The following is a 25,811-nucleotide window of genomic DNA, read 5'->3' as shown; positions in this document are numbered from 1 at the left end:
TCGTTAGAAACCAATAATTTAGATTAAATTCAATTCATGAATTTCAAACTTGTTTTTAACTCAAAACTTTGATGAGCTTTCTAAAACTAATTCCCGCTTACACTATGGCGGATTGTTTCATGATAGTTCTTATAAGTTTTCTTTCTTTTGGTGTTAGATCGTATATGCTAGGCTATCCAAATGTTATAATTTTCGATGAAGTATATTTCGGTAATTTTTCTAATGCATATCTCACAGAACATTTTTACAGTGACATTCATCCACCATTTGGCAAGCTTTTAATGGCAGGAATTGCCTATTTAACTCAATATCCAGGAAATATCAACTGGGGATACAAAGATATACAAGGATATGATGATAATGAAACAAATTATATTAATCTTCGACTTACGCCTAGCGTATTTTCGTCATTCTGTTCAGTTTTAATTTATTGTTCAATGAGAAATTTAGGATTTTCGATTTCAACAGCAACAGCAGCTTCCTTCCTTACTCTTTTTGATATAACATCTATTGTTGAAGGTAGGTTCATTCTATCTGATGGAATGCTTCATTTCTTCAGCTGTCTTCATATTTTCGCTTTTACATTGTTCTTAAGGAAAACAAGCTTTCTACGAACTCTATTCGCCGGAATTACACTTGGATTTGCATTTTCATGCAAGCTTACTGCTGGTGGTTTAATTCTTTTGGATGGATTATCACAATTCATTTGGCTCTTGAAGAAACGACGTCCAATTGCGAAGATTATTGCCAGAGCATCATTGCTATTAGTCCCATGCTTCTCAATTCACTTAATTTGCTGGATAATCCACTTTGATATCTTAAAATTCAAAGATAACACTGGTGGAGCATATTCGGAAGAAGGATTTTCGCAATATCTATACAATCCCGATATAATGAATATTACATACAAAGGCTGGAGACTTCAAAACCGAAATCACTTAAAAACAATATTTGAAGACTTAGTAAGGACACACCATGCTAACATGAGAATTACAAACCCTCATCCGTGGTCATCCATGCCAATAAATTGGCCTTTTTTACTTGATAAATATGTTATGTTTTATTCAGACGTAGATTACAAATCTATTCGTTGTCATGGATCACCAATGACATACTGGTCCTCATCAGTATTTCTAATTCTCACTCCTTTGCTCTTATTTACCAGAAAACTCGATTGGAGAATTATTATTACATTTTTCGGTTGGGCTTTTTCATATTTACCATTTATTATGGTTCCTCGTGCCATGTACCTATATCATTACATTGTTCCGATGTTTTTCGCTTCAATGAATTTGGCAGCAGTTTCTGAATGCGTTTTGAAGAATTGGCCGAAGATTTCTCTTATATTTAACATTGTTATTTGTGTCCTTTCCGTTACATGCACGATGTACTTTGCTCCATGGGTTTATGGCTATCGGTGCATGGATTGTGATGAAAAACTCGGTTGGATAAGAAGATGGGAGTTCGGACCACCTGATAAAGTTAATTTCTTTGGAATTGATTCAATCAATACAACTCTCATCACCGGATCTTTTGTATAAATGTTATTTTTATAGTTCTTTTAATCATAATCTTTTTATATTTATCATTTATTATATTAAGAATCTTAAGGCTTGATTTAATATAACAGGATATCATTAAATGAAATTTATTATTCAACAATATGCTGACACATAGTCAGAATGGAGCAATATGCACTATATTATAGCATATGATGCCTTATTAATGAAATTTAATCTTTCACATTTTGGAGGAAGCTTATACAGATGAGGCGAATTGGCATAATATTTTGCAGATTCCAGATTCAAAAATTTAATGTTTTCAGAAGATCCCCTTACTATTTGATCAAATTTCTCGAAAAGTACTCATTGAGCATAAGATATAATAATCTATTTAGTAGTTTTAGTTATATATGTATATGAATTTTAACGAAATAAGAAGTACAGAAAAAAACATCAAAGAAATGAATGAAATTACATTAAAAGTCACTTTTTTACACCCGCTTTGTATCGGCCAAAAATTGAATGTAAAAAATTTATCATTTAATTGAATATTAATAACCATAAGTCAGAGTATAACTTTTATTGAATCACATGTATTCAAATTTTCAAATAACGGTCATATCACATAAAATGGCCGAAAGTAAAGCTGCAGCAGCAAGCAACTACCTTCAGCAAACAAAGATTACTGATGGTCTTCAGGAAGATCTCACAAAGATCCTCAATGAGCGCCCAGAAGATCCATTTGGTGCCCTCTCCAAACTCTTAAAGAAGAGAGCTCTTCCACCAGTTATCGATCATGTCAAGGGTCGTGAAGTTTTAGACTCTCGTGGAAATCCAACAGTCGAAGTTGATGTTTACGCTAAATATCTCGGCGATGTTATCTTCGCAGGCCGCTCATCATCTCCATCTGGTGCCTCAACAGGTTCCGGCGAAGCTATGGAACTTCGTGATGGCGATAACCGCTACAACGGCAAGGGCACAAAGAAGGCTGTCGCTAATGTTGATACAGCTATTTCCGAAGCTCTTAAGGGCAAGCCATTCGACTCCCTTCAGGAACTCGATAATGCTCTTATCGAAGCTGATGGCACAGAGCTCAAGACAAAGCTCGGCGGAAACGCTACAACAGCTACATCTTTCGCTCTCGCTGAAGCTGCAGCCAATCTCGAGGAGACACAGCTCTTCCTTTACCTCGCAAGGCAATACTACGGAGGCCAGATCCCAGAAGGCAAGAAGTTCCACATGCCAGCTCCATTCTTCAATATCCTCAACGGTGGCAAGCACGCAGGTGGCAACCTCAAGCTCCAGGAGTTCATGATCAATCCTAACCCAGCCAAGTACCAATTCCCAGATCAGCTTCGTGTTGCCGCTGAAGTTTATCAGAAACTTGGCCAAATCCTTTCCAAGGTCGACATTTCATACAAGAACCTTGGTGATGAGGGTGGCTACGCTCCAAAGCTCGAGTCTCCAGATGAAGCTCTTAATTACATCGAAACAGCCATCAAAGAAGCCGGCTACCAGCCAGTTGAAGATGTCAGAATCGCTCTCGATGCAGCCTCCTCCGAATTCTACAATACAAACCAGGAACATCCAAACATGTACGAAGTTGAAGTCGGAAACTTCAAGACAGGCGAAGAGATGATCCAGTACTGGAAGGATCTCGTCGAAAAGCACCCAGCCATCATCTCTATCGAAGATGGCCTCGATGAAAAGGACTACGAAACATGGGCTAAGCTCAATGAGGCTCTTGGTGACAAGATCCACCTCGTTGGTGATGACCTTTACACAACTAACCCGAAGACAATCGCTAAGGGTCTTGAAGGAAAGTGGTGCAACGCTCTCCTCCTCAAGGTCAACCAGATCGGTACAATTTCTGAGGGTATGCAGGCTGCTCGCCTCATCCTTGAGAAGGACCAGTGGGTTATGGTCTCTCACCGCTCCGGAGAAACAGCTAACTCCGTAATCGCTGATCTCGCTGTCGGTATCGGAGCTCAGGCCATCAAGACTGGCTCTTGCGCTCGTGGCGAACGTATCCAGAAGTACACAAGACTCCTCCAGATCTACGAATACCTTCAGGAACACAACCTCCTCGAGTAAAAACTTTTTTTTCGATTTTCTATATTAACCAGAATTGTATTACTAACAAATGTTTTTTCAATCAATGAGATTAATATTTTATATAAATTTTCAAAATATGTAATTTGATACTTGAAATATGAATTATTGGCCTATAAATGAGTTTTCAAGGATCATATGCTCTTTGGAATATTAGATTCTCTACGAAAATAACTCTTACGCATTTTTTTCTTAGAATACACTGTTATAATATTTAAGTTTACAAGCAATCCATGGAAATTTAATAGTAATAATCAGTTGAAAACATTATATTCTTCTTTCTCAAAAGAAATCAGAGTATGATGGCTTTATTTACCATAAACATTCATATCCATCACCAGTATTCTATTTACTTTATCTGTTTAAGGCAATGTTCTATATATATATTTTGATTTAAAAATGATTAGTAAATTATCAATACAATACAAAAACATTTTAAATAACAAACATAAATTAGCAGCAGCAATAAAGGCCGCAATATTTTGCACAGCATCCATCGTCTTCTTCGTCTCCTTGTCTTCCATCGATGATCTGCTTTGCCATCTTCTTTCCAGACCTTGCACTAATTCTGCAAAGGAATATATTCGCAATGATACCAATGATTGCAATAATAAGGAACAAAATAAGTAATCCCAAACCAAGTTTTGGCCATGTGATACAAGGCGTTCTTGATGGATATGGAGTAAATGATGGAGAAGGAGCAGTTCTCTCTGGTGTATAAGCTGGTGTTGCCGGAAATGTTGGAGTAATCTCTGGAGTTGGTGCAAATGTGGCTGTAACAGTTGGCCAAAACGTTGCAGTAATAGTTGGCCAAAATGTCGCGGTTCTCGTCGGCCAAAACGTAGCAGAAATAGTAGGAGGCTTCGAGGCAGTTGGGGAAACTGTATATTGTGGAGTAACTCCTGGTGTAAGAGATAATGTGGCAGCGAAAGTTGCAGTAACTGTAGGATGAAAGGTGGCAGAGATGGTTGGAGACAGTGTAGGGAATAAGGAACGAGATGCTGTTGGAGTAAACGTAGCTGTAGCTGGTCGCCAGGCTGTTCCTCCTTTAATATAAAATATATTTCTGTAAAGTCCGATTAATGAAACATTAACCTTCTCTCCGGTATCAATGGAGTCAACTGTAAATGCATCGGTTTCATTTCCAGCTTCAAAACGGCAGAATTCAACGTTAATTTTCATTAAACCTTCACGGACAAGGGTTGAATAAATGCGACTGTAAAAAACATAATCATCTATGCCTGTACATTTGTAAAAAAGCGATGAAACAAAATAATTTGGTTCAAGATTCTTCTGACCATTTTCGCCAAGGTCAGAATGATAAATTGCAGGACCTACATTGGCCGTACACTCTATATAATCTGTTCTAAAGGTATCTAGCTGACCTCCTATCAAGTATATTGCTCCGCCCATGTATTGAGCAGTGCAGCTCTGATAAAGGCAGGAATTGGATCGTAAAAATGTACCAGTAGAACGTACACCTCCTCCATTTTCATCTGTGGAGCAGTAAATAAACGTGCATGACCAAAGTTGAAGTTTTTTATCTGTTTTAATCGCACTTCCGATACAATTTGTAAAATCAACTGTTTTAATCCATGTATTATTAGTATTAAATGTTGTTGTAGTCATTAAAGGATATGCAGAATAATAGACAACGTATTCTGATGGAATCGAGCTAAATTTTAGTGGAGACTTTAAAAATTTGGAAAATTTAGAGTTTGTAATTGTTTCACTACCTAAATTAGTCTTATATAAGAAATTTGAAGCGAATCTTGAGACTTTTACGTTATTTAGTGCTAAATTCGTGAAATTTGAATATTTTTGTTGCAGTAATAAGGGAGATTTACTCAAATGTTGGTTTATTGTCAATGATCTGATGACGAGTTCCCTTGATTTCGCCAGAGCGAAAAAAAGGGGAATCATCAGGAGATTTTTGATTTTATAAAATTTTTTTGACCGTTTATAAAAAACATGAAAATCGCATTTTTATTTAAATTCATGATTGATAAACTTCTGAAAGGAATAACTATTACTAAAACACCAAAATAATAAAGAATTTCATTAAAAATCGAATTCAAAATCGCCAATTAATAAATAAAATAGGAAATTTTACTTACCAATTCATATTTTAGACAAAGTTTAAACAAATTGCGAAATGGCCAAAGAAGTAATACATACATTTAATTTAAATATCATCACAAATGCAACGCGAATGATAGAAAATTTCAAATTTCTCTTGGTTTCATTGTGTAAACTTGATAAGATTTATACCATAGGATAATTTTATGAAAATATTAAAGATAAATAAAATTTGCACCATTATTAACTCTTATCAAGACAGCAAATATATTTCATAAAGTAAAAACAGATAAGAAGGTTAAAAGAAGTTATTTTTTTTAATTAAATAAATAAAAATTAACATATATATAATAAAGTTAAGCAGCGAATGATTCGAACGAGTCTTCCTCATCCTGCTGTTCCTCAGAGAAGTTGAGTTCCTCACTCATACCGACCTTGCAGAAAATGAGTGAAATGAGGATTCCGAAGACAACAACGAAGAAGAGGATGAAGAAAGCGAATGTTACCCAAGCAGCTATTTTCTCTGCCTTTGTTAGTTCGGCTTCAGCTACAGATGTTGGGATTTTGATGTAATCGAGGTTGCAACTCGAAGTATTAGTGAAATTCTGGTAGACAAGGATGGAATCATTTGTAGAGATATTTGGGATAGTGTTAGTCATGCATGATCTGCGAATTGCCATGGAAGAATAGTTAGATAAAGAAAGTGGAATTGAAGCATTAACAAAAGCAACGGCAAATATTGATGCATGGCTTGCATTAGTGTATGTAATTAAGGCATCGGTCTTTGCTGCTGCATTAAATTCAACAGATTCGAAACTTGAAGCAATTGAATCTGCAATTTTGATGTAAGGTATACCTTTATGCGAATCTTCCACGCTTGTAACGGTCATTAACTCAATTGTTGAGTTTGTAGCATCAAACGAGAACAAAACTGCTTGTAAAGTGTTGGTAGTGTTGGTAGTAGTGTTGGTAGTGTTAGTAGATTCTTCAGTTGTATTTGTTGATTCAGCAACTGGTCCAGGATGTATTTTAATGTTAGTGTTGTTGATAATTACTGTAGAAGAGCTGGCATATCCGATTCCTGCCACTCCACCGGTAAAGCCAGTGATATTTGTATTGTTGATCTGGAAATCTGAGACACCGGAAATGTAGAAGAGACATGCATTTGTGCCGGTGATGTTAGTGAAGGTGCAATTTGAAATGAAAATACGAGGTCCTGTTGAGTAAATAAGGGCATGGCCTGATTGAATATTTAGTTTTTGTGCTTTGCAGTTGGCAATGCGTAAACCATTGCCAGTACTTGTTATTTGGCTCGGCTCAGTAATGTCTATTTGTTTATCGACATCATAATAGCTATCAACAACAGCAAGCACCATTGGGGCTTTCAGTTTGGAAAATGTAGATGAAAAGATGTTTAAGTTGGATCCTTTCTTCATAAAAAACAATGTATCAAATGTCCTTGAGAAAAAACCTTTTGAAAACGTAGTGTTATGGCCAACTTTGTTAACATGGAACGGAGAGCCATGCATTAAATTGGAGATCGCTAGTGATATGTATGTAGTATTTATCACCATTCACTAAAAATTTTATTTCTAATGGCACCGCGCGCCCCTAATTTTATACAATTTTGATAAAACAACAAAATACACTTTGGATTGAAATATTAATTACTGAAGCATAGATCTGCTATTCGCAATGATTTATTTGAGATGAGGTGCAATTTTTATGTTTTCACTCAAAAACTGACAATAACAATAAAATTGATTTTACGCCCTTTGAATTCATAGTTTACAATTGGTTTTTATGGCCACAGAAACTTAATCCTTTTGATGGCCAAGACCCCAGATAATAGCTTCTCCTGGCTAGATTATGTTAAATATTGTTGGAAGAATATTGTTTTTTTGCAAAAGGTTTAATTTGAATTTAATATTCCTTCATAAAATGACATTATTGTATGTGAACTGCATTCATGTATAGCACTAATTTTATTTGTATTCTCTCCAAACTGTATCTTCTCGATCATATTTACTTCATTGAATAACTTTTCATACTATATAAGGCTGAAAATGCAAACTTGAATTTGCCTCTTCGGAGATAATTTCTCACTGTTAGTCAAATATCTATATATATGCTTTTTAGGAAATATGGATCAATGACATTTATTTGCTTTTGGTACAACATAACTGCTACATGCTGCTAGCATGCAACTATGAAACTCTATATTGTATAAGGAATATGTGTTAAATATTAAATAATTTTTTCATAATAATTGAATTTTATGTTTGAAAAGCTATATAGATGTACAAATAAAATAAATGTAGTTACAATAAGCTGCAGCATGTAGACTTTGCGCCCTTATCTGCATTTTCAACTTTTGAAAGCTCTCTATCCTTCGAAGGGAGAGGTTCTGCATTTTGCGTCTGAAGAGATGTACAGTTAACTTGTTTTTCTGAAAGTTTTTGAGCTGCATCAATGATTTCAAGCATATCTTGGATATTGCGGCCAACATCTGGATGGTTTTTAGTTATATGCAGAACAATTCCATCGGGGTTAATCAAAGCTGTACCTCTTAGGCAATGGCATTCATCTTCAAGATAAAAACCGTATTTTTCAGCAACTGCATGGGTCAAATCTGATGCAAGAGGATACTTAAGCATTCCAATTCCGCCATCTTTACGATCTGTCATTGCCCATGCATTGTGTACGTAGACAGAATCTGTCGAAAAGCCAATAATAGAGCATTTGAGCTTGTTGAACTTATCGAAGTTATTGTTCAACTCAACAAGCTCAGTTGGACAAACAAAGGTAAAATCTAATGGATATGAGAATAAAACAAGCCATTTTCCTTTGTAATCAGAGAGCTTGACTGTATGGAAGTCCATATCTGGACCTAATGACTGCATTGTGAAATCAGGTGCCTTCATTCCTGGCTGCAATGGGATTTGCTCACTCATTATTATAATTAGTCACTCAAAAAATAATATTATCTCAATTAAATAACGGTTATTTTTGAAATGATTTGTATGATAAAAATCTTTTCATGTTATTTCCTTATTAAATATTAAAACTTTATTAAAATATTTTTTCAATGATGTCACAAAAATTACAAACCCTCGATCGGGATCAAAAGTGCCATTCTTTTCAATTTAGTTTTATTTTTTCAAAATCCCTTACATTCATCATCCTTTTCAAAGAGTAAGTCAGTGAGGTATACAATTTAATTCTAGCGTAAATGTTACTCTCATAACCAAAATTCAGATTGAGAATTTTCTGCATTTATCAATTACGCTCTATTTTTATTGAAACATTAGATCTTCTCAACCATGATTATATAATTCATATATGCGATCAATGAGATATTTAAACTCACTCGAAAAACTGGAAATTTATCTAATATAATTGATTTTTTGTGCAACGCCAATGATCACGTATAACTTTATATCAAATAAGTTCTTCGAACACTGGCTATTGTGCATATTTCACTAAACACATTTCAGATTGAACTTAATGAAACTAAATACATACTGTTCATTATTAACAATGTGTCTCGATTTTGACGAATATTTAGATTTTAATGGCATTATATCATAATTTATAATTCCTAAATTTCCATTCTCATTTTATGGAAATATCTACCCATTTGATACAAATGTGAGTATTTTGAAAGAAATATTCTTGAAAAAAATGGTGATTTCGCACATGTTACATGCTTAATCTGATTAATTAGCATATTTGTTTTCAAGAATTAAATGCAATTCCACCTATTTAAACTATGAAACGGTAGAATTATAGATATGGAAGTATGTATTCAATTATTATGCTTATTAGGAAAAATAATCATCACAGCAGAGTGAAAAACTCTACTTTTAAGTTACATAAATTGAATGGTTGTAAACACAGCTAAATTTTTCACGTTTTTTAGAAAAATTTTTTTTTCTGATGATTGATGATGATCCCGTTAGTAAATTCTATCTCGGCAATTCCAATGACCCAAATGATATACTTAAGAAGCAAATTGTAGAGAAAGCTCTTTCGGAAAGTTTGCAACTCAGAAAACTTTCAAAAAGACTTGATGACATTTTCTTTGAAAAATCCAGCCAACCGAGTACTTCTCAGTCATCTCATTCAGGAGAAGAAGAGGATGCATCTGCTCATTCAGAATCCTCTTCTGGAGCTGGTTCTAATTTATCTGAACAAGAAATAGATTTTCTTTTACAAAATATTGTTCAGCAAGAAGAGCAAGAAAGTCACAATGACAATGAAGAAGCCCAAGAAGATAATATTGAAGAAGAAGACCAAAATGAAGAAGATGATCATGAACTTGTTTTAGTTTTGGGACATGACGAAGAAGAGTCATTCGCAGAAGAGGAAGAAGAAACCAACTCCACTCAAGAAAGTGGAAGAGTTGAACATAATTCTGTAAATTTAGAAGCTTTCTTTTCAATTATGGAATTCTTCTCTAATCTGCTGCCTTCAGCCCAGGATAGTATCCCTTTCGCAAGAGATTCTCAGGCAAATTATCAATTATTACATTTATTTTCAATTCTCACTGAAGTACAGAAGAAATCTATGACCACAGACCAGGCCATTAAATATGTATATGATTTAATGGAAAAAATCAAAGGAGAAAACCAGCAAAATCCAAATTGAAATCAATCTTCAAACAAACATGTTATTTATGCCATGCGTTCAATCAGCATACGAAAAGTATTTAGTTTCTTTACTGCATCAATGTATTTTATTCATAATTTACAAAATTTTCTATTTCCTTACTTCTTTTTATTCAAAATCATACAAAATGTTTGTTGTACACAGAAGTGAATGCTATCTCTTATACTTATCATTTACAACTACAAATAAAAATCATAAATTTTGACAAGATTACAATATCCGGCCATGGGTTGTCCAGTTTACTAAGAGCAAGTCATCGAAGACTGCTGCTATGGCATACAGAGTTTTGACTCACCTCAGACCACAACCAGATGAAATTAACTTTGTTACAGCTTTGGAGCAGTTAGATGATGAAGTTATTCAACCAGAACTTCTTAAAGCATTGTTTTACGTCACAGATTTCCCTAACTCCAGAAGATTTGCTGCCAAGTTAATCAGATTTGCCAAAAACGACGAAGTTGCATTCGACGTCTTATGTGCATTTGCAGCCACACCAGCCAACATGAAGACCGTTGCAAATGACCCATCATGGTACGTCTATGACGGCCTTCCAACCATTACTAACTCATTCAAGATGCTTCTCTATTTGTTCACTGTTCCAGAGGTTAAGGACACAGTTCGTAATTCACCACACTTCCCAACACTGTTACTTAAAATTGCGAGAACATTATTAATAAATATATCAGTTTATCAAATATTTATAATAAATGCAATAAACTTTCTAAGAGCAAACATGTAATATACCATAAGAAACAAAAAAAAATCATTATATTTACTATCTTTCTCTTCCTTCAAGAATGATTGTAATATGTTAATATAAATATTTGTTTAAGGGTAGAACTCTCATAATTTTCGAATATAAGTGTGTTTCGCCTAAACATTCTTGGAATGCCAACGATACTTCCCAATGCGAATAAAAAATATTTAGGAATACTATACTATACTTTGAAACATTTCTTTATTAACTGATGTATTGTGAGATATGATAATACTTTAATATAAAATCCATTGGATTTTAATTTGATTGATAGATAATGGTTAGTTTTAATAGTTTTACCTGATCATACTCAAAAGGAAGATTAGAATCAATTTGTATATGGATAGGTTTCATAGCATTGAATTTTGAACTTTCTGTGAAAAGTTATAATATTACCCAGATTTTCCTTACTTTTACCACTCCCCATGTAATTTCTGGGGAAAACGATAATTCTTTTTTTTTATGGATGAATAGATCGTTTTCCTAGAAAGGGCCTCATATCTCTGGCTAAAAAGAGTGTCAGATCCTAAATAGATTATTGATCTAGTGTACAAATCCAATAAAAAGCCTATTTTTTTGGCTTTTTTGGTGCTCATTTTTTCGAAGATCTACATGAATATGGGGAAACCATCGGATTTTTTTGGTTAACCCACATCTTCATGTAGTCTGGACTATCTTTCCTCGAAGGACCTCTTTACGGGTGTAAAAACTCATAAAGTTCTCAAAAGATTCATTCTCGATCTCCATGCTGAAAGAATTTACAATAAAAAAGAGATCTACGCATCAAACTACAGCCATAAATGAACTGAACCCCTAAAGCTCAGCTCTTAGTTTATCAAAAACGTCGAAATCCTTCTCATTGCAATCAAATTTTCTCAATAACTCATAAGAAAAATCGAATTTTGATTAAGCCGATGTTATAGGTATCACAAATACTACAAACTTGAGCAATATCGAAATTGCCAGCAAAAGTTTGAAATTGCATTGCTCATATTTGTTTTGTAAACTAAAAATCTGCTTATATTATTCATTAATTTTTTATATATTATTCATATACTTTAATAAAAACAATACTATTTCACCTTAAAAATGAATTTCATAAGTCAATATTATTTTTTTGAAAATGTATCAATTTTCGATTAAAACAACATGAGAATAAAATTTACGCAAAATTATTTTAAAAAATGGTTTTAAAAATTTACAATTGATGAAGAATAAGATTGCAAGAAGTTTTGAAGTTTAATTTTAAGAAAAAAAATTCGGATATTATTCATGGATCTAAGTAATCTGATATTTGAGTATCGGCACTATGCATAAAACATATATTTATAGTTGTTTTGGATTTTTATGATTTTAAATATATTCAAATTTGGCAATCCAATAGATTTTTAAAAAATAGGTAAATAAAAATAGATTACATATGCAGCAGATTTAGAACATGAAACAAATCTTATAGTGACCCAAAAAAAATTCATGATCCAAAAAAGAAAAAAATGGGTAAATGGAAATCAAACCTTGGCATAATGAATCATTATGTATGATGTTTCCACTACACCGGCAGTTCGAAACATACCCTTGGTGGTTCTATTTAATAGCTACTCCCAACGATAGGCGGTGTCCCCAGCTTTAGAGGGGTGGTCAAAGTAAGGAAAATCTGGGTAGAAAAAATTTAGATCTCACATTATTTGATGTGAGATAAAAGTGACAAATGTAGCTTATCAATGATAAGCTATTCCGGCTTTTCAAATATTAAAGGGGATAATCCAGTTATATATATTTCACATAAAGATTCCAACTTACATGTTTCACATTGTGATTTTAAAGAATGTGAAAAATATACTATTTTTTCATATAAAAATGAAAATCGAGGTGGAGCATGCATTTTGCATATTGGAAATAATATATCATGTGAGTATATATCATTGTGTGCATGTTACTCCCCATACCAAGCTATTATTTTTTCTATAAACCAAAATAAACCAGAAAATTCTCATTTTTATAATGAAATTAGTTTATCTAATTGTTCTTGCTCATGATGTTTAGTTCTAACAGATTATTGCCCAGCGTATTTCCATAATCTAAATACCTCGAGAGGATATATGAATATCTATGTAGCTTTCCATTCTGGTTGGGGATCTGTGGGTGGCGATTCTATATTTTGGATTATACACAATATGACATGTTTTGCTGTGATTGGACATAATAATAGAGCAATTAATTATGATTATATTGAACTTATTTCGAATAATAATCAATATTTGATATTCTATTTTATTCGTAATGATCACTATTATGTATCTAATTCTACAATAGTTGGAAATAAAATGGGAAAATATGGTTCGGGAACTTTAACATTTAGAAATTGTATATACGACAAAAAAGATTATGTTGATATAGGTCCGAACTGTGTTTTTGTGCAAACATATAGTACAAACATCTCTCTAGACTGTGTGAATTATTTAGATAAAAAAGTCAGTAATATTTTAAAATATTCTGCATGTATTTCCTATTCGTTCCTGATAGTTAAGATCGCCACGATAAATATATTTTTGATAGCTAACATTAACCATTCCTACTAGGCCTTCCTCCAGATATTCAACGGAATCTAAACTAGGAACTTGTATGCACAATAGAAGTAACATATAAAATTTGTCTTATACTCAGCCATGGCATTAATATTGTTCAAAATATACTTGAAATATTGTTGCGATGTTACTCTAACATGAGATACCACTTTCGCTGTTCAATAATTAAAGATTTTTTCCAAAATTAAGAAACTCTCAGTGTGATAATGGTGTTTGTTTTGTAAAAGATTTTCTTGAACTCCAATGACCAATTTGGATTTCAATTTTTATGAGGCTCTCAATATTTGAAGTCAACCGATAAATGTTTTTCATTATTTCTCATTGATTTTTGAGCTCTTCAATAATTTTCAAAGGTATTTCTGGCCGGTGTGTGTTATTAAAGAAAAGGCTGGTGTAAAATTTTTGAAATCAAAAAATAAAAGCAAAAAAATGGATGCAGGGGAGATCGAATCCTCGGCCTCAACAATGCAAATGTTGCGCTCTACCACTGAGCTATGCACCCTTGACAGAATTTGTCCAAAAGGAGTATTTTTGAAGAGTTTTACATCATGATCAAATGTGAATTTGTACTTACGATGGAACTGAAGGTGATGAGGCAAGAACTATACATTAAGGTCCTATATACTTTAGTTTACACAAGGAACTATTCAGTTACAAAGCATGAACCCAAAGGCATGCTGCTTTTTTATGAATTTGAGTTCACTAGGCACATACCTCAGGTTATCACCTAATAGGCACCTACGTAATCTCTAATATAGGGAAATTTTGTGTTAATTTTCTGAATTAATAAATTTTATCAAATTTAGATGGAACTGAAGGATAATTTATAAATTATACACATATGAGCATTCGATTCCCTATAGAATATTAATTACATAATCGGAATTGAAAGCATTGAGAAGAATTTCGAATAAAAATTATGTGTTTTGGATTCCATTTTAATGTAAGTTTCAAATCCAAAAAGCTTAGGGATTGTCAATCTTAGAACTATGATCGAAGTTATATTGGTGCGATGCGCCGGTAGAATTAATTCAATTTTCTTTTTACAAAAAAAATAATATGAGTACAACATTTATAACAAAGAATAAGAAAATCATAGAGAAAATAGAACCATTTCTTGCCACTGATGAAGAGATATTGATTTGCGAGGAAGTAACTAAACATCACGCGCATGGAGGAAAAGATTCGAGAATTCTCTTACTAACAAACCTTAATTTTTCACTTGTAAGGATAAAAGCATTTGGCAATCCTATAAGGAGTCATGATTGCTCATTGCTTACATTGAAAAAGATCAAATATCAAAATCCAGACCAATTTTCTTTAAATTTCGGCAACGAATTAGCATTTTCATCTCACGATGCTCTTCAGATATGTGAAACAATACTTTATCACTATGCAGTTTTATATTATGCCAATCCTGCACCAATAGAAATTGAATCTCATCCTAGCACAGCATTGCAGCTTCCAAAACTCACAACACGCCCGCACGGCTTGTGCATGATCAGACTTCGTTCTTTCGCAACCAAATACAAATTCAAACTTAATTCAACATTAGAAAGGTTTTTCAAAGAATACGACGCTAGATTATTGCCGCAGATGAAACTTACTTCTCAGCATATTCCAGACAACAATCTGGCAACAGCGCAAATCATTGCTATGGAGCCAAACGTAAATAACATTGCATTTGATAATTTCTATCCAAAATCAATCGACACATTTACTAAAAGGATCATAGAAAGCATGAAGAACCTTGTTTCCATCACATTCTCTAACTATACCGAGTCTTTTACCACAATTGATACAAAAATCACTACAGCTGAAGGATCCAAGCTTGCTGAGCTCTGTATACAGAACTGCAGCTATGGATTCTCTTCCTCACTCATTACAGCCCTTTCTAAGTACTCCGGACGTATTCAATCCGTGAAATTTGAAAGATGCAAATTTGAGAAGGACCATGTTCGTTCTTTGTTCTCTTCTCTCCATAAGTATCCGTCATTCATGAAAATCAAGTACTTTGCCCTCAACGATGGCACTGTAGACCACATTGATTTGAATGATTTCCACAGCTTGTTCAGCAGGCTTAGATACTTAAAGTACCTCATTATCAATAAGAGCAACATCGATATATCCCAGATTCTTGTCCATATTTTCAAACACGCCTCAATTCTTGAAAATATCTGTATCCAAAACTGCAGATTCTTGGAACCGTTGGATGAATCTGTTCCTGTGCCTCCATGTATACAAATGATCGATATCGGAGAGAACCAAATCTCTCCGGAAGGAATTGGATCATTATTTAGAGTTTTGTTCACAAATCCGAGAAGAAACACCGTAACAATTTACGCCAGTAAGATTGCAAGTACAAGCAACATGTCAGAACTTATTGATGCAATGTGTATCAAAAATGCTTTGCCAATTCTGGCCGAATTCAGGTTTAACAGAAACGAAATCACTCCAAATAGTCTTAAAAAATTATTGGACTTCTTGAGAACCCAAAGTACCCTTAAATATTTGGCATTAACAAATTCTATCACGGATGACATCGAAGAATGCTTCGAACACCTCTCAAAGTTCGTCAATGATGGTCATGTGATAGGTATTGAGATGCTTTCTACACCTCCGAACACGGAATACAGTGCAGAACTGATTAAATTCCTTAAATCAATTGTTGGTGCAAAGAATTTGCAGATTTTGGCAGTTGATAGGAGTTCTATTGGATCAGAAGGTCTTGCAGTCCTTAAAGAACTCATCCAAGCCAATGAAACATTTTATTCGATATCTTGTGATGGAATTGGAGCTTCTTCCCTTCAAGATCTGACTGATTTCTATCAGTTCGTTGCGGATTGCAGCCATTTAACGAACGTATTGATTCCGAAAATCGATTTCCAACAATTCGAACAAAATCCTCTTCAATTGATCCCAGGATTGCGATTTAAGACACCTCCGATGTCCGCACAGATGAGATTGAAGCTCTACCAGAAGATTTCGACAAGATTATTAAACCAAGATGGACCAAGACCATTAATAGAGGTTCTTCAAGATAGTGGAGTGAACAGCCGTTCTCAGTTGACTAATCCTCTTGAAGAGATGATGCTCTATATCCATAAAATGATGGTTGTAAACGGTCATAAGATTCCAAACTTCGGAGAAAAGAATGCTTTCGATTTAGACACCAACAACGCATTGGTTACAAGGGCTGGATTGTTAACAACGTCGTCAGTCACGACAACAGCAACAAAACAAAATTTTTCTGATGATGAAGTAGAAAATCAGTCAGAAAGCGACGAAGAACTCGAAGATGAGGATAAGAAGAATGACGACGACAAGATACAAATACCAAATTCTGAAGATTTGACAGAATTATTCCTTGAAAATTTGCAAACTTCATTAATACCATGTATCTCCAACAGATACAGGAACCATCAGTCCAAACTCAATGATGACGTGATGCTAGATACCGTCAGAAACTTGGTTGTGCCGAAATTGGAAACTGTTAACCCTTCAAGGTTGGCAACGGCTTCTCCAAGCAAATTTGAGTTGTCAAAGATCGGAGGACAGTAAATTGTAAGTTATTGATTTTATGTGCGTAAATTATTTGGAAAATAAAAAATTTATGTTTAGTTTTATAAAAATAACAACTTCTTTTTCACTGAACTCGGCAATCTTAAAATATTTTCAACATTAAATTAGTAGGTTTATATAAATCAAAATATACCTCAATTTTTTTATGGTGTTCAACTTTGGGTTAATAAGTAAACTCTTAATTTCATTGTTTTTAGGATAATCACAAGAGATCACATCCTCAAAAGCTAAATTCCAAGTTAAAGAGAATCAAATTCAACAAATATTTGATAGTTCTAAGTATATAGCTTTTCATTGAATATTTTAGGAGAATTACGGTAATATGGTCCATGAAAAGGGCAAAGAATTGAATTTGATTAGAAAGATGATCAATAGATTCATTAAAAAGATTGAATATCATTTAGTTAATCTATATGACCGACTACTTTCAATGCTGCAAGATATCCACTTGTCGATCTAGTCTCAAATTTGTACAAAAATTTTAGTTGATAAGAATTGTGAGAAAAATAATCGTTTTATAAAAATTAGACTCGATTTGGAACAAGATCATGGAGAAAAATGCATCAACTCCCAACCAAACTAAAGGAAACACATCAACAGATTCTAGCTCTGTCCAAAATCAAAACTCAAAAAACGATAGTCAGCCAGCTTCTTTAAATTCATTTAATAGTGAGCAAGATACTGTCGATTCTTTCCCTTTCAATCCATTTTCATCTACAGCAATTAACGAAACTCCTTCTCCAGTGCAACCTCAACAAGATATTCCTCCGATACCAAAACCACAAAAATTAAGGGTTTCAATTCCATATTCTGTAATCGTTTCTCCAGAAAATGTTGCTCCTCTGCATCTTCAAATCGATCCTGCAGATGATTCGACGACTTATACTGATATGCTTGAGCTTGCTGAATCAGAAGCTTTTACAGAAGGTGCTTTCGACTTTACAGAGCTTGCAACTCAAGATGATCCAATGTCTTCTGCGGATGCCGCGTTTGCATTTTTGAAGCAAATCAATGCTCAGTAGTATTATTATTCCCTTTCTTTGTTAATAATTAATAAATATGTTCTATTTCTATTAATATTTTATAACAAAGATAAGCAATTTTAGCAGATAAAATACTATTATTACTCAAATGAGATGATAATTGTAGATTTTATGATATGGTTGAATATTAAATCATTAATATATTCTAATCAATGATTTACAATTTTCCAATTTTGGCTTTTTAAATCAGAAAATTGAAATTAATTTTGAAAAATTCCAAAAAAAATGTGAAATTTAAAAAATCAGTAACAAAAACAACGAGATGAATTGATGACTTTTGAAATCTTTAATTTTCTTGAATCAGACCAAGTAGCTTATTCAACCGGATAATGATCAACAAGTATAAATCCGTCAAAATGGCAAAGAATTTTAATTCATTTCTTTTAATATTTGATCTTTCATAAATATTTGCTAACCACTTTAATTACATAAACCATGGAATATGAAATATGCAGTACTTCAATTCCATCTCGTATCCCTATTTTTGATTTTTAGTCAATCAAGGATTTATTTCACATATACATAGATGAACTGAAGTACAGGCTTATGATGCTATAACCTAGTCTCCTAATTTCAACGAGAGGAAAGATTTTCCTTATTTCTCATATTGCAACGTTTAAATCTTGATAAAAACATATGTTGAGTTATCCAGTTAAAAATATACATAATGATGCCACTCATTCACGCTGAGTATCAACATTGCAAATTCCTTTTTATCAATCCTAATTAATAACGATTCCTCTATAATTTTCATCTTACCATTATCGATTTCCATACTATTAGTGAGTCCCAGAACCGTACGCCATTTTTCATTTTATCAGACGATAGACATTATTTAGTCAGACCGTAAATAAACAGTTTATTTTAATTTACAAAGTTTGAGGGTTTACATCTATTATTTATTTTTTCTTGAAATAATGATTCAGAGACAATAAATTAGCATATATATTTTTGTACCTATAAATTTTGAAAAGAATATTTTTATCAGAAATCTTCCTTACAAAAATTACATTCAAAATCTCGGATTTATAAAAACTTAATTATTGTGTGTGGCATCTCAAATATCTCACGAACAATTTAAATATAAATCCACACTACATTCAATTTTATAATGAAAGGGTATGACTACCTCTCTAACATGGAAGTATTAAACTCTTTCATTACTTTTTGTAGATTTTTCGATGATCTTGGTGCTGTGAGTACTTTGCAAGTAATTGGACAACATCTGATCGCAATTTTGAAATTAATATTAATATATTGTCAAGTTTTAGCTTCAGTTGTTATAATTATCAAAGCAAAAAACTGTGAACACCACGATATATCACTTCATTACTTTAGAGAAGCTTTCGGTTTGTGTTATTATTCCAAAGTTGAATCAATCTACTCGGTACGTTCCTTGTATACATTCATTATTATATTTATTTTATCATTAATATCAATATTCATACGTCTTCAACAGAAATTTCTTAAATCTATCATGCCAATGCCTGCATTAATTTTCAATACTTTCTATAATATAATATCACCGCTTTTAATGACATGTATATGCATCGGTTTAACTTCTTCTTTGTTTAATTTTGTACGTTCAACAAATTGGAATGCTTTGATTATTACTTTCCTTTCTGGGCTTTCATTGCCTTCATCTATATTCGCACTAATTCGCCTACTAACAGATTCAAGAATGGAGAAGTTACCATATATTACTCCGAATTACATTTTAACAATGAAAACTTTTTCTTTTTATTTATCATCAATAATAGGATTAATCTACATAGAATACTCAAAGGATGAACAAGTGTCTTCGGTTTTCATAACAATCGTACTTTTTATTGCTGGAATAATTTTATTGTACAATATTTTCAAAGTACCAGTGTATTACAACTCATGGCACTCTTTTTTATCCATTCAAATTGTTTTTATGGAATGTGCATGCTTGATGACAGTCTGTATTTCAAGATTTAAAAGACTAGGTTCATATGAATCGGCATTAAGGATTCTCATGGCTAATGGCGTATTTGTGGTACTTTCATTGTTACATACCTATGTAAGCAGATGGAATTTAAGAAGATTATTGAGATCTGTTGAATGGATTGATCCTAAGAAGTATTCTCCAGCAAGATTAACACGTATCTTATGCGTTGCTGATATTAGAAAGGATCAATGTAAGTTCCCAAGAAACTTTCCTGAAGTAGTTTTACAAACTTATCCAGGAAATCCTTCTGTAATTGTGTTTTCTATTTTATTTAAACTATATGATCCATCAGCACATAAGGAATTACTTGAATTTGCTGAAAATCTCTCAATGTTCTACTCAACAAATAAATATTTAAGTTCAATGTTGCGTTCAATCATATTCATTGCATCAGGAACCACAACAACTAAAGGAACAAGCATTTCCTCATCTCTTTTATCTATTTGCTACAAACTTGAAGAACAATATTGGTATTATGTAATTCAAAACAACACAAAGACAGCACAAATGGCATTTCATGATCTTACACAACTTGTTCAACGCGCAAAACCTTTCTTTGAAAGACATAATGCTGTTATTGGCGGTAATGAAGATTTTTCAAAATATATCACTTTGCGACCAGAAAATTATGAAGATAAAATCATGGCTGATTCACTAGAGGAAGAAGACAAATCAGATAATCCGGTAAATTCGATTCCTTTAATTGAAAATCATGATGAATATTTTCAATTGCGTTTGAAAAGTATCAAAAAAGTAAATCCATCAAATTTCGTATTTACCAAATCATTGGGTGTCATTATATTAACTATTATTGTTTTGGGATGCATACTTGGCTATCTTTTTGGCTCTGCATCGGGAATTCCTCCTCTCAGAATGTACAAAATGGTTCAAAGAATGTTTTTGGCGTATTCAAACATTGTTTCTGCATGGTATGTACCAATTTCATTGTATCTTAATGATGCTAAATCAGATGATCAGAAGAAACTCGGTTTAGAAACAATCAACACATCATTTGATAATATTTTTACAATCAGTTATTTAAAGAATACGAAAAACATTTCAGAACTCTTCCTGAAGGCTCAAGAAGAGTTAATACAAGCAACAGAAAACGAAACATTCGTAAGTAATTCAAATACAACTGACAAATTGTTTATGTTGTTAATGAATAGATGCAAATATTTATATACAACATTTAACACATATGGAACTAATGCAGACAAAATGGCAAAAATAACATTATATGGATTAACATTTGTATTAGCTATTTTCTTAGTTTTGTTTTATCTTTTGATGTATAGATCTCAGAAATTGTATTTCTATTTGGGCTGCCAAACAATGCATTTCAAAAAAAATTATGTATCATTTTTAAGAAAGAAATATCAAAAAATGATCCTAAAAGAAACAAAAACATTGCCAGAAAGCGGAAAATTCAACAATTCTTATTTGACATTTTGTGTAGCATGCTTGTTCCCATTGATTATTGGTTATATCTACGCATTAGACATCAAAATGATTAACAAACAATTCATTAATTTTATCAAAGTATCATTGCTTACATCTCAGGCGACACCAATGATTGCAAACAACAATATATTGATTCCACTTTTAATGAATGATTTGCAGATTAATGAATCATTATCAAACATCAAGTTATCATATTGTTTTCTTATGGGTTTGAATAATAATATTTACACAACAAACTTGAGCTTTGAGTACGAATCCTTTTTCAACCAAACATCATATGATTCCATCATCAAATCTGATTCCGAAAGTCATGAAACACTAATTAGAGCAATGAAAAATGTGAACAAACAAATATTTGTTGAAATGATGAACATTTCTTTAGTATTAGTTAGAGATTTTTATATCATTTTGATGGAATCAGGATTAAATCAAAGCGTGAGAGATGTTGCTAGATTAACAATTCCTTTGATCATATATTCAAAGAATCCTTTAATTAATTTCTTGACAGATGTCAACAAAAAATTGAATTTTTTGGCTGATTCTGTATACTTTACTTTTATTTCTGCTCCTATTTTATTCTTCATTGCGATATTTGTAATGATTGTCTATGGAATGGTGATTATAAGTAGAATTAACACAAGTGTCGATTTGATGCAAAGAATGATTTGCCTACCAAAATATGATAATCCATTTTTCGATGAAAACCATAATTTCTTGGGATATAAAGATCAAGTTAAGAAGATCACAAACGAAATATTCAATTCATTCCCTATTCCTACATTCCAAGTTTCCAAGGAAATGAAAGTTGTTGATCAAAATCAAGCTGCGGAGGCAATTTTTGGAGATATCAAAGGAACATTGATGCATAATATTCCAATGGAAATTACTGATTGTTATGGAACAAGAAATTATTATAATTACTCTACTTATTTAAGGAAGAATCTTCCATCAAATTTGGAACTGAAAGGTGAAAAAGTTGTAATTTCTAATGACATGACAGGATTGTTTAATAAGAAAGAAACTTTAAGAAATTTGTATAAAGACATCAGATTAACATTCTCTATTCCAAATGTACTGCAAAGAGATAAAGCAACACACATACAGAATGTTGCAATAGTTAACTTCTTATTTAGCTCAAATGTTACAAATGATCAGTTCTTGAGTTATTCAAGCAAAATAGAAGATTTCTTTTCTCAATTTGTTTCATTTTTCATGTTTGAAAAGATGAGATTTTCTTTTTATGTTTTGTTTTATGATCCAAATTCTAGCAGACAAACATGTAGAGATGCTCTTGCATTTGCTCAAATTGCGAGATATGAGGGAGTTAACAGAAAGATTGAAGTAAAAATTGCTGTGACAATGGAAGATGAATTGATTGCAATGGCTCAGAAGAATGATATGATTTGGTCTGTTAAATTCCCTAATTCTATTCTTTGGAGATCGGATATGATGCATGCAAACATTGATTACGGAAGAATTATATGCTTATCAAAGATGTCTCCTGGTATGCACTTCTCTAAAACTCTTAGTTTAGGAGTTCATCATGAACAAATAGAAGTTACTACACTCTAAATATATATTATGTTTTTTGTTTGATTGCGTTATTAAACTCTTTATTTGTTGTTTTTGTGACTGAAATTAATACAAATCGTTTATACTAATTATGTTAATACTTTGGAACCTTATTCACTCAGTGCTATCCTATTCTATCATTTGATTTTTAAAATTTTGATATATGATTCCGAAAAAAAGTTGTATTTCAAGATAAATAATAATTAAAAATCATATAATAGTTATTAAATCAAATAAAAAGTAAGTTTATCTAATGATCAAAGAGTTCGAAGAAATATCTGGTTTCAATTTCAGCTTCTTCTGGGATATCTGTGCAATGAACAGCGCAATATGTTTGGTTCTTTCCGAATTTAGCTCTAATTGACTCAGGGCGAATAACTTTGGCGACCTTTATATCAATTGGTCCAACAAGTTCACGGAAGTCACGAACAACATCGAAAGATCCCTCCTTCTTGAGCTCCAAGCCGATTAATGGGCCAGAAGCAAACTCTGTTGTAATTTCCATATAATTATCTATTACACCTCTGTAACATTCGTAAAACTCGTTAGCTGCCTGTATATCGTAAGACTCCATAGCAGCACCAACAATCTGGTAGCCTGCCTTTGTGATCATTTGGATGAGTTGTCCGGCTAAATTTTCTTTGACAATATGTGGCTTAACAACACAGAGTGTGGACTCCTGATGAGAAGCAACAAGGCGGATGGAGTTATCTCCAAAGATAATTCCGAGCTCACGCTTAGCAGATTCTGGAGAATCTGATCCATGAGCGAAATTCTCTGTTGTACTGCGGGCAAATCTAGCACGCAATGATTCTGGAGCTTGGGCCTTAGCATTGTCAAGGTTTGTTGGGCCAATAATTTGACGCCATTTGGCAATTGCATTTTGACCAACAAGTTCCATAGCTACAATTGGTCCGCTTGTCATATAACGAACAAGTGTATCATAAAATGGCTTACCTTGATGCTCAGCATAGAACTTAGCTGCAATTTCACGATACATATAGCCCATTCTGAGTTTTGCAACTTGAAGGCCTTCTTTATTTATGCGCTCGATTGTTTCACCTAAATATTGAGAATATCCTGGTTTGATCATTGCGTATGTAGACTGAATTTGGTTGCCAAGTGTTTTTCGTGTAAATTCGTCTGCGTAGTCGACAATATCGTATTGACGACCATTAACTAAAATCTTATTTCCTACGTAAAGATCTGAAAGTGATATTTTGTGCTCTAATGTTTTTCTAAGAATCATTCTTTTTGCACGGCAATCGTAAATATCTATTTCTCCTCTTTCGGTATAAAATTGGATGATATAGTCACGAAGCAACATTGATGGGGTATCAAAATATTGAAGAGCGAAGGCGTATTTGGGAAATTCAACTTCCATTTTTCTGGATGTTTAAAAAATACGTTTTCTAAAACCGTTTTTATTTTTCATTGTAAAGCGTCAGAATAAATGTTTTTGACAATGTAAAGCAAAATATAATAATGATATTTAATCAAAGATCCAATATTAAATACCAATGTACTTCTAATTTCTTGCTTTATTGGTCATTTCCTCATATTTTCTAATATTTTGACAGTTTATAATAAAAATTATGAGAGCGCGTCCTCGTGCAGCAATTTTAAAGGAATCTCAAGATATTATTGCTTCTGTTAAAGAACTTGATCTGACACGCAAGAATTTGAAAGAACAACTTGATATAGCGCGCAATAAAGTTGAAGAACAGAAAAAAATCGCAGAACTAATGTCAGCTCTGATGCAAAGAACAGATATTCCTAGTGAAGAAGTCACATCTAAACGTATTTTGGAATTACAGCAAGAAATTGCAAAAGCAAAAGCAATTCAAAAAGAAATGAAAGACAAATCAAATGAAATGCATAAAAATATAGAGAAATCACTTAATATGCAGCAAAAGGCAGTTCAACAGAATAAAATCCAGGAAAGAATTAATGAAATTAAAGATTCGATTCTTGCTGAACAAAAAAGAGAAACAGAACTCAAAGCAAAGCAAGCAAAATTATCATCAGACTTACTTAAAAAGCAAGTTGAGCTCAGAGGTAAACAAGAATTACTTGAAAAAGAATCAACAGAGCCACCAGATCTTCAGCAGCTACGCAAAAAGTTAAATAATCTTCAAGATCAAGTAAATATCATTTCGGCTCAAAAAGAAGCTTTTGAGCAAGAATACGATGATATTTTAGAACAGTTAAAGGCAGCACGTGATAAACGTAAGATTTACGATTCTCTCAAAGAACAATCAGAAACAGCTAACATTGATGAATCTAGATCTGCTATATTAGAAAGTGCTTCTAAAAATTTAGATTTGAGAAGATACAAACCATTGACAGAAGAAGCTTTCTCCATAGATGACTTAACAGAACTAATTCAAGAATGTCAATTCCTTATTAAATGCGCTGAATGCGAATTAGAAGAAGAAAAATAGTGTTGTGATTTGTTTTTGTACAAAATAT

The 25,811-nt window shown here is 32.8% G+C and overlaps 11 protein-coding genes, 1 non-coding gene and 1 pseudogene across 13 annotated transcripts; 8 read left to right on the top strand and 5 right to left on the bottom strand.

Annotated features, from left to right (window-relative positions):
* Window positions 1-66: 66 nt before the first annotated feature.
* TVAGG3_0062190 (dolichyl-phosphate-mannose-protein mannosyltransferase protein) lies at window positions 67-1,681 on the top strand (the record flags this gene model as incomplete). The annotated part of the gene is made up of 1 exon (XM_001320722.1): window positions 282-1,541. One exon carries the CDS (start codon window positions 282-284, stop codon window positions 1,539-1,541), a length of 1,260 nt encoding a protein of 419 aa, XP_001320757.1.
* A 445-nt stretch (window positions 1,682-2,126) lies between these two features.
* On the top strand, window positions 2,127-3,631 carry TVAGG3_0062180 (enolase family; the record flags this gene model as incomplete). Its single annotated transcript, XM_001320721.2, has 1 exon — window positions 2,133-3,596. One exon carries the CDS (start codon window positions 2,133-2,135, stop codon window positions 3,594-3,596), a length of 1,464 nt encoding a protein of 487 aa, XP_001320756.1.
* Window positions 3,632-3,986: 355 nt separating this feature from the next.
* TVAGG3_0062170 (uncharacterized protein) lies at window positions 3,987-5,538 on the bottom strand (the record flags this gene model as incomplete). Its single annotated transcript, XM_051221428.1, has 1 exon — window positions 4,068-5,243. The coding sequence occupies one exon, from the start codon at window positions 5,241-5,243 to the stop codon at window positions 4,068-4,070; it is 1,176 nt and encodes a 391-aa protein (XP_051106414.1).
* A 417-nt stretch (window positions 5,539-5,955) lies between these two features.
* TVAGG3_0062160 (pectin lyase-like family) lies at window positions 5,956-7,496 on the bottom strand (the record flags this gene model as incomplete). Its single annotated transcript, XM_001320719.2, has 1 exon — window positions 6,050-7,222. The coding sequence occupies one exon, from the start codon at window positions 7,220-7,222 to the stop codon at window positions 6,050-6,052; it is 1,173 nt and encodes a 390-aa protein (XP_001320754.1).
* A 446-nt stretch (window positions 7,497-7,942) lies between these two features.
* On the bottom strand, window positions 7,943-8,647 carry TVAGG3_0062150 (peroxiredoxin protein; the record flags this gene model as incomplete). The annotated part of the gene is made up of 1 exon (XM_001320718.2): window positions 8,015-8,647. One exon carries the CDS (start codon window positions 8,645-8,647, stop codon window positions 8,015-8,017), a length of 633 nt encoding a protein of 210 aa, XP_001320753.1.
* A 985-nt stretch (window positions 8,648-9,632) lies between these two features.
* Window positions 9,633-10,343, top strand: TVAGG3_0062140 (uncharacterized protein; the record flags this gene model as incomplete). Its single annotated transcript, XM_001320717.1, has 1 exon — window positions 9,633-10,343. The coding sequence occupies one exon, from the start codon at window positions 9,633-9,635 to the stop codon at window positions 10,341-10,343; it is 711 nt and encodes a 236-aa protein (XP_001320752.1).
* Window positions 10,344-10,579: 236 nt separating this feature from the next.
* On the top strand, window positions 10,580-11,031 carry TVAGG3_0062130 (annotated as a pseudogene). The gene has a single exon. A coding segment is annotated over exon 1 (452 nt).
* A 3,105-nt stretch (window positions 11,032-14,136) lies between these two features.
* On the bottom strand, window positions 14,137-14,208 carry TVAGG3_0062120. Its single transcript has one exon. It is a non-coding gene; the product is annotated as a tRNA-Ala (tRNA).
* Window positions 14,209-14,758: 550 nt separating this feature from the next.
* Window positions 14,759-17,286, top strand: TVAGG3_0062110 (ribonuclease inhibitor domain-containing protein; the record flags this gene model as incomplete). The annotated part of the gene is made up of 1 exon (XM_001320716.1): window positions 14,766-17,267. The coding sequence occupies one exon, from the start codon at window positions 14,766-14,768 to the stop codon at window positions 17,265-17,267; it is 2,502 nt and encodes an 833-aa protein (XP_001320751.1).
* A 531-nt stretch (window positions 17,287-17,817) lies between these two features.
* On the top strand, window positions 17,818-18,805 carry TVAGG3_0062100 (uncharacterized protein; the record flags this gene model as incomplete). The annotated part of the gene is made up of 1 exon (XM_001320715.1): window positions 17,837-18,310. The coding sequence occupies one exon, from the start codon at window positions 17,837-17,839 to the stop codon at window positions 18,308-18,310; it is 474 nt and encodes a 157-aa protein (XP_001320750.1).
* Window positions 18,806-19,451: 646 nt separating this feature from the next.
* Window positions 19,452-23,444, top strand: TVAGG3_0062090 (uncharacterized protein; the record flags this gene model as incomplete). Its single annotated transcript, XM_001320714.1, has 1 exon — window positions 20,250-23,339. The coding sequence occupies one exon, from the start codon at window positions 20,250-20,252 to the stop codon at window positions 23,337-23,339; it is 3,090 nt and encodes a 1,029-aa protein (XP_001320749.1).
* Window positions 23,445-23,575: 131 nt separating this feature from the next.
* Window positions 23,576-24,723, bottom strand: TVAGG3_0062080 (nucleoside diphosphate kinase family; the record flags this gene model as incomplete). The annotated part of the gene is made up of 1 exon (XM_001320713.2): window positions 23,590-24,723. The coding sequence occupies one exon, from the start codon at window positions 24,721-24,723 to the stop codon at window positions 23,590-23,592; it is 1,134 nt and encodes a 377-aa protein (XP_001320748.1).
* Window positions 24,724-24,934: 211 nt separating this feature from the next.
* On the top strand, window positions 24,935-25,783 carry TVAGG3_0062070 (uncharacterized protein; the record flags this gene model as incomplete). Its single annotated transcript, XM_001320712.1, has 1 exon — window positions 24,935-25,783. One exon carries the CDS (start codon window positions 24,935-24,937, stop codon window positions 25,781-25,783), a length of 849 nt encoding a protein of 282 aa, XP_001320747.1.
* Between the last annotated feature and the right edge of the window lie 28 nt (window positions 25,784-25,811).

This window comes from Trichomonas vaginalis, chromosome IV (assembly GCF_026262505.1).
Source record: "Trichomonas vaginalis G3 chromosome IV, whole genome shotgun sequence".
Taxonomy (NCBI): Eukaryota; Parabasalia; order Trichomonadida; family Trichomonadidae; genus Trichomonas; species Trichomonas vaginalis.
The sequence above is the reverse complement of the archived record's forward strand: the minus strand, read 5'-3'. Positions and strand labels throughout refer to the sequence as shown.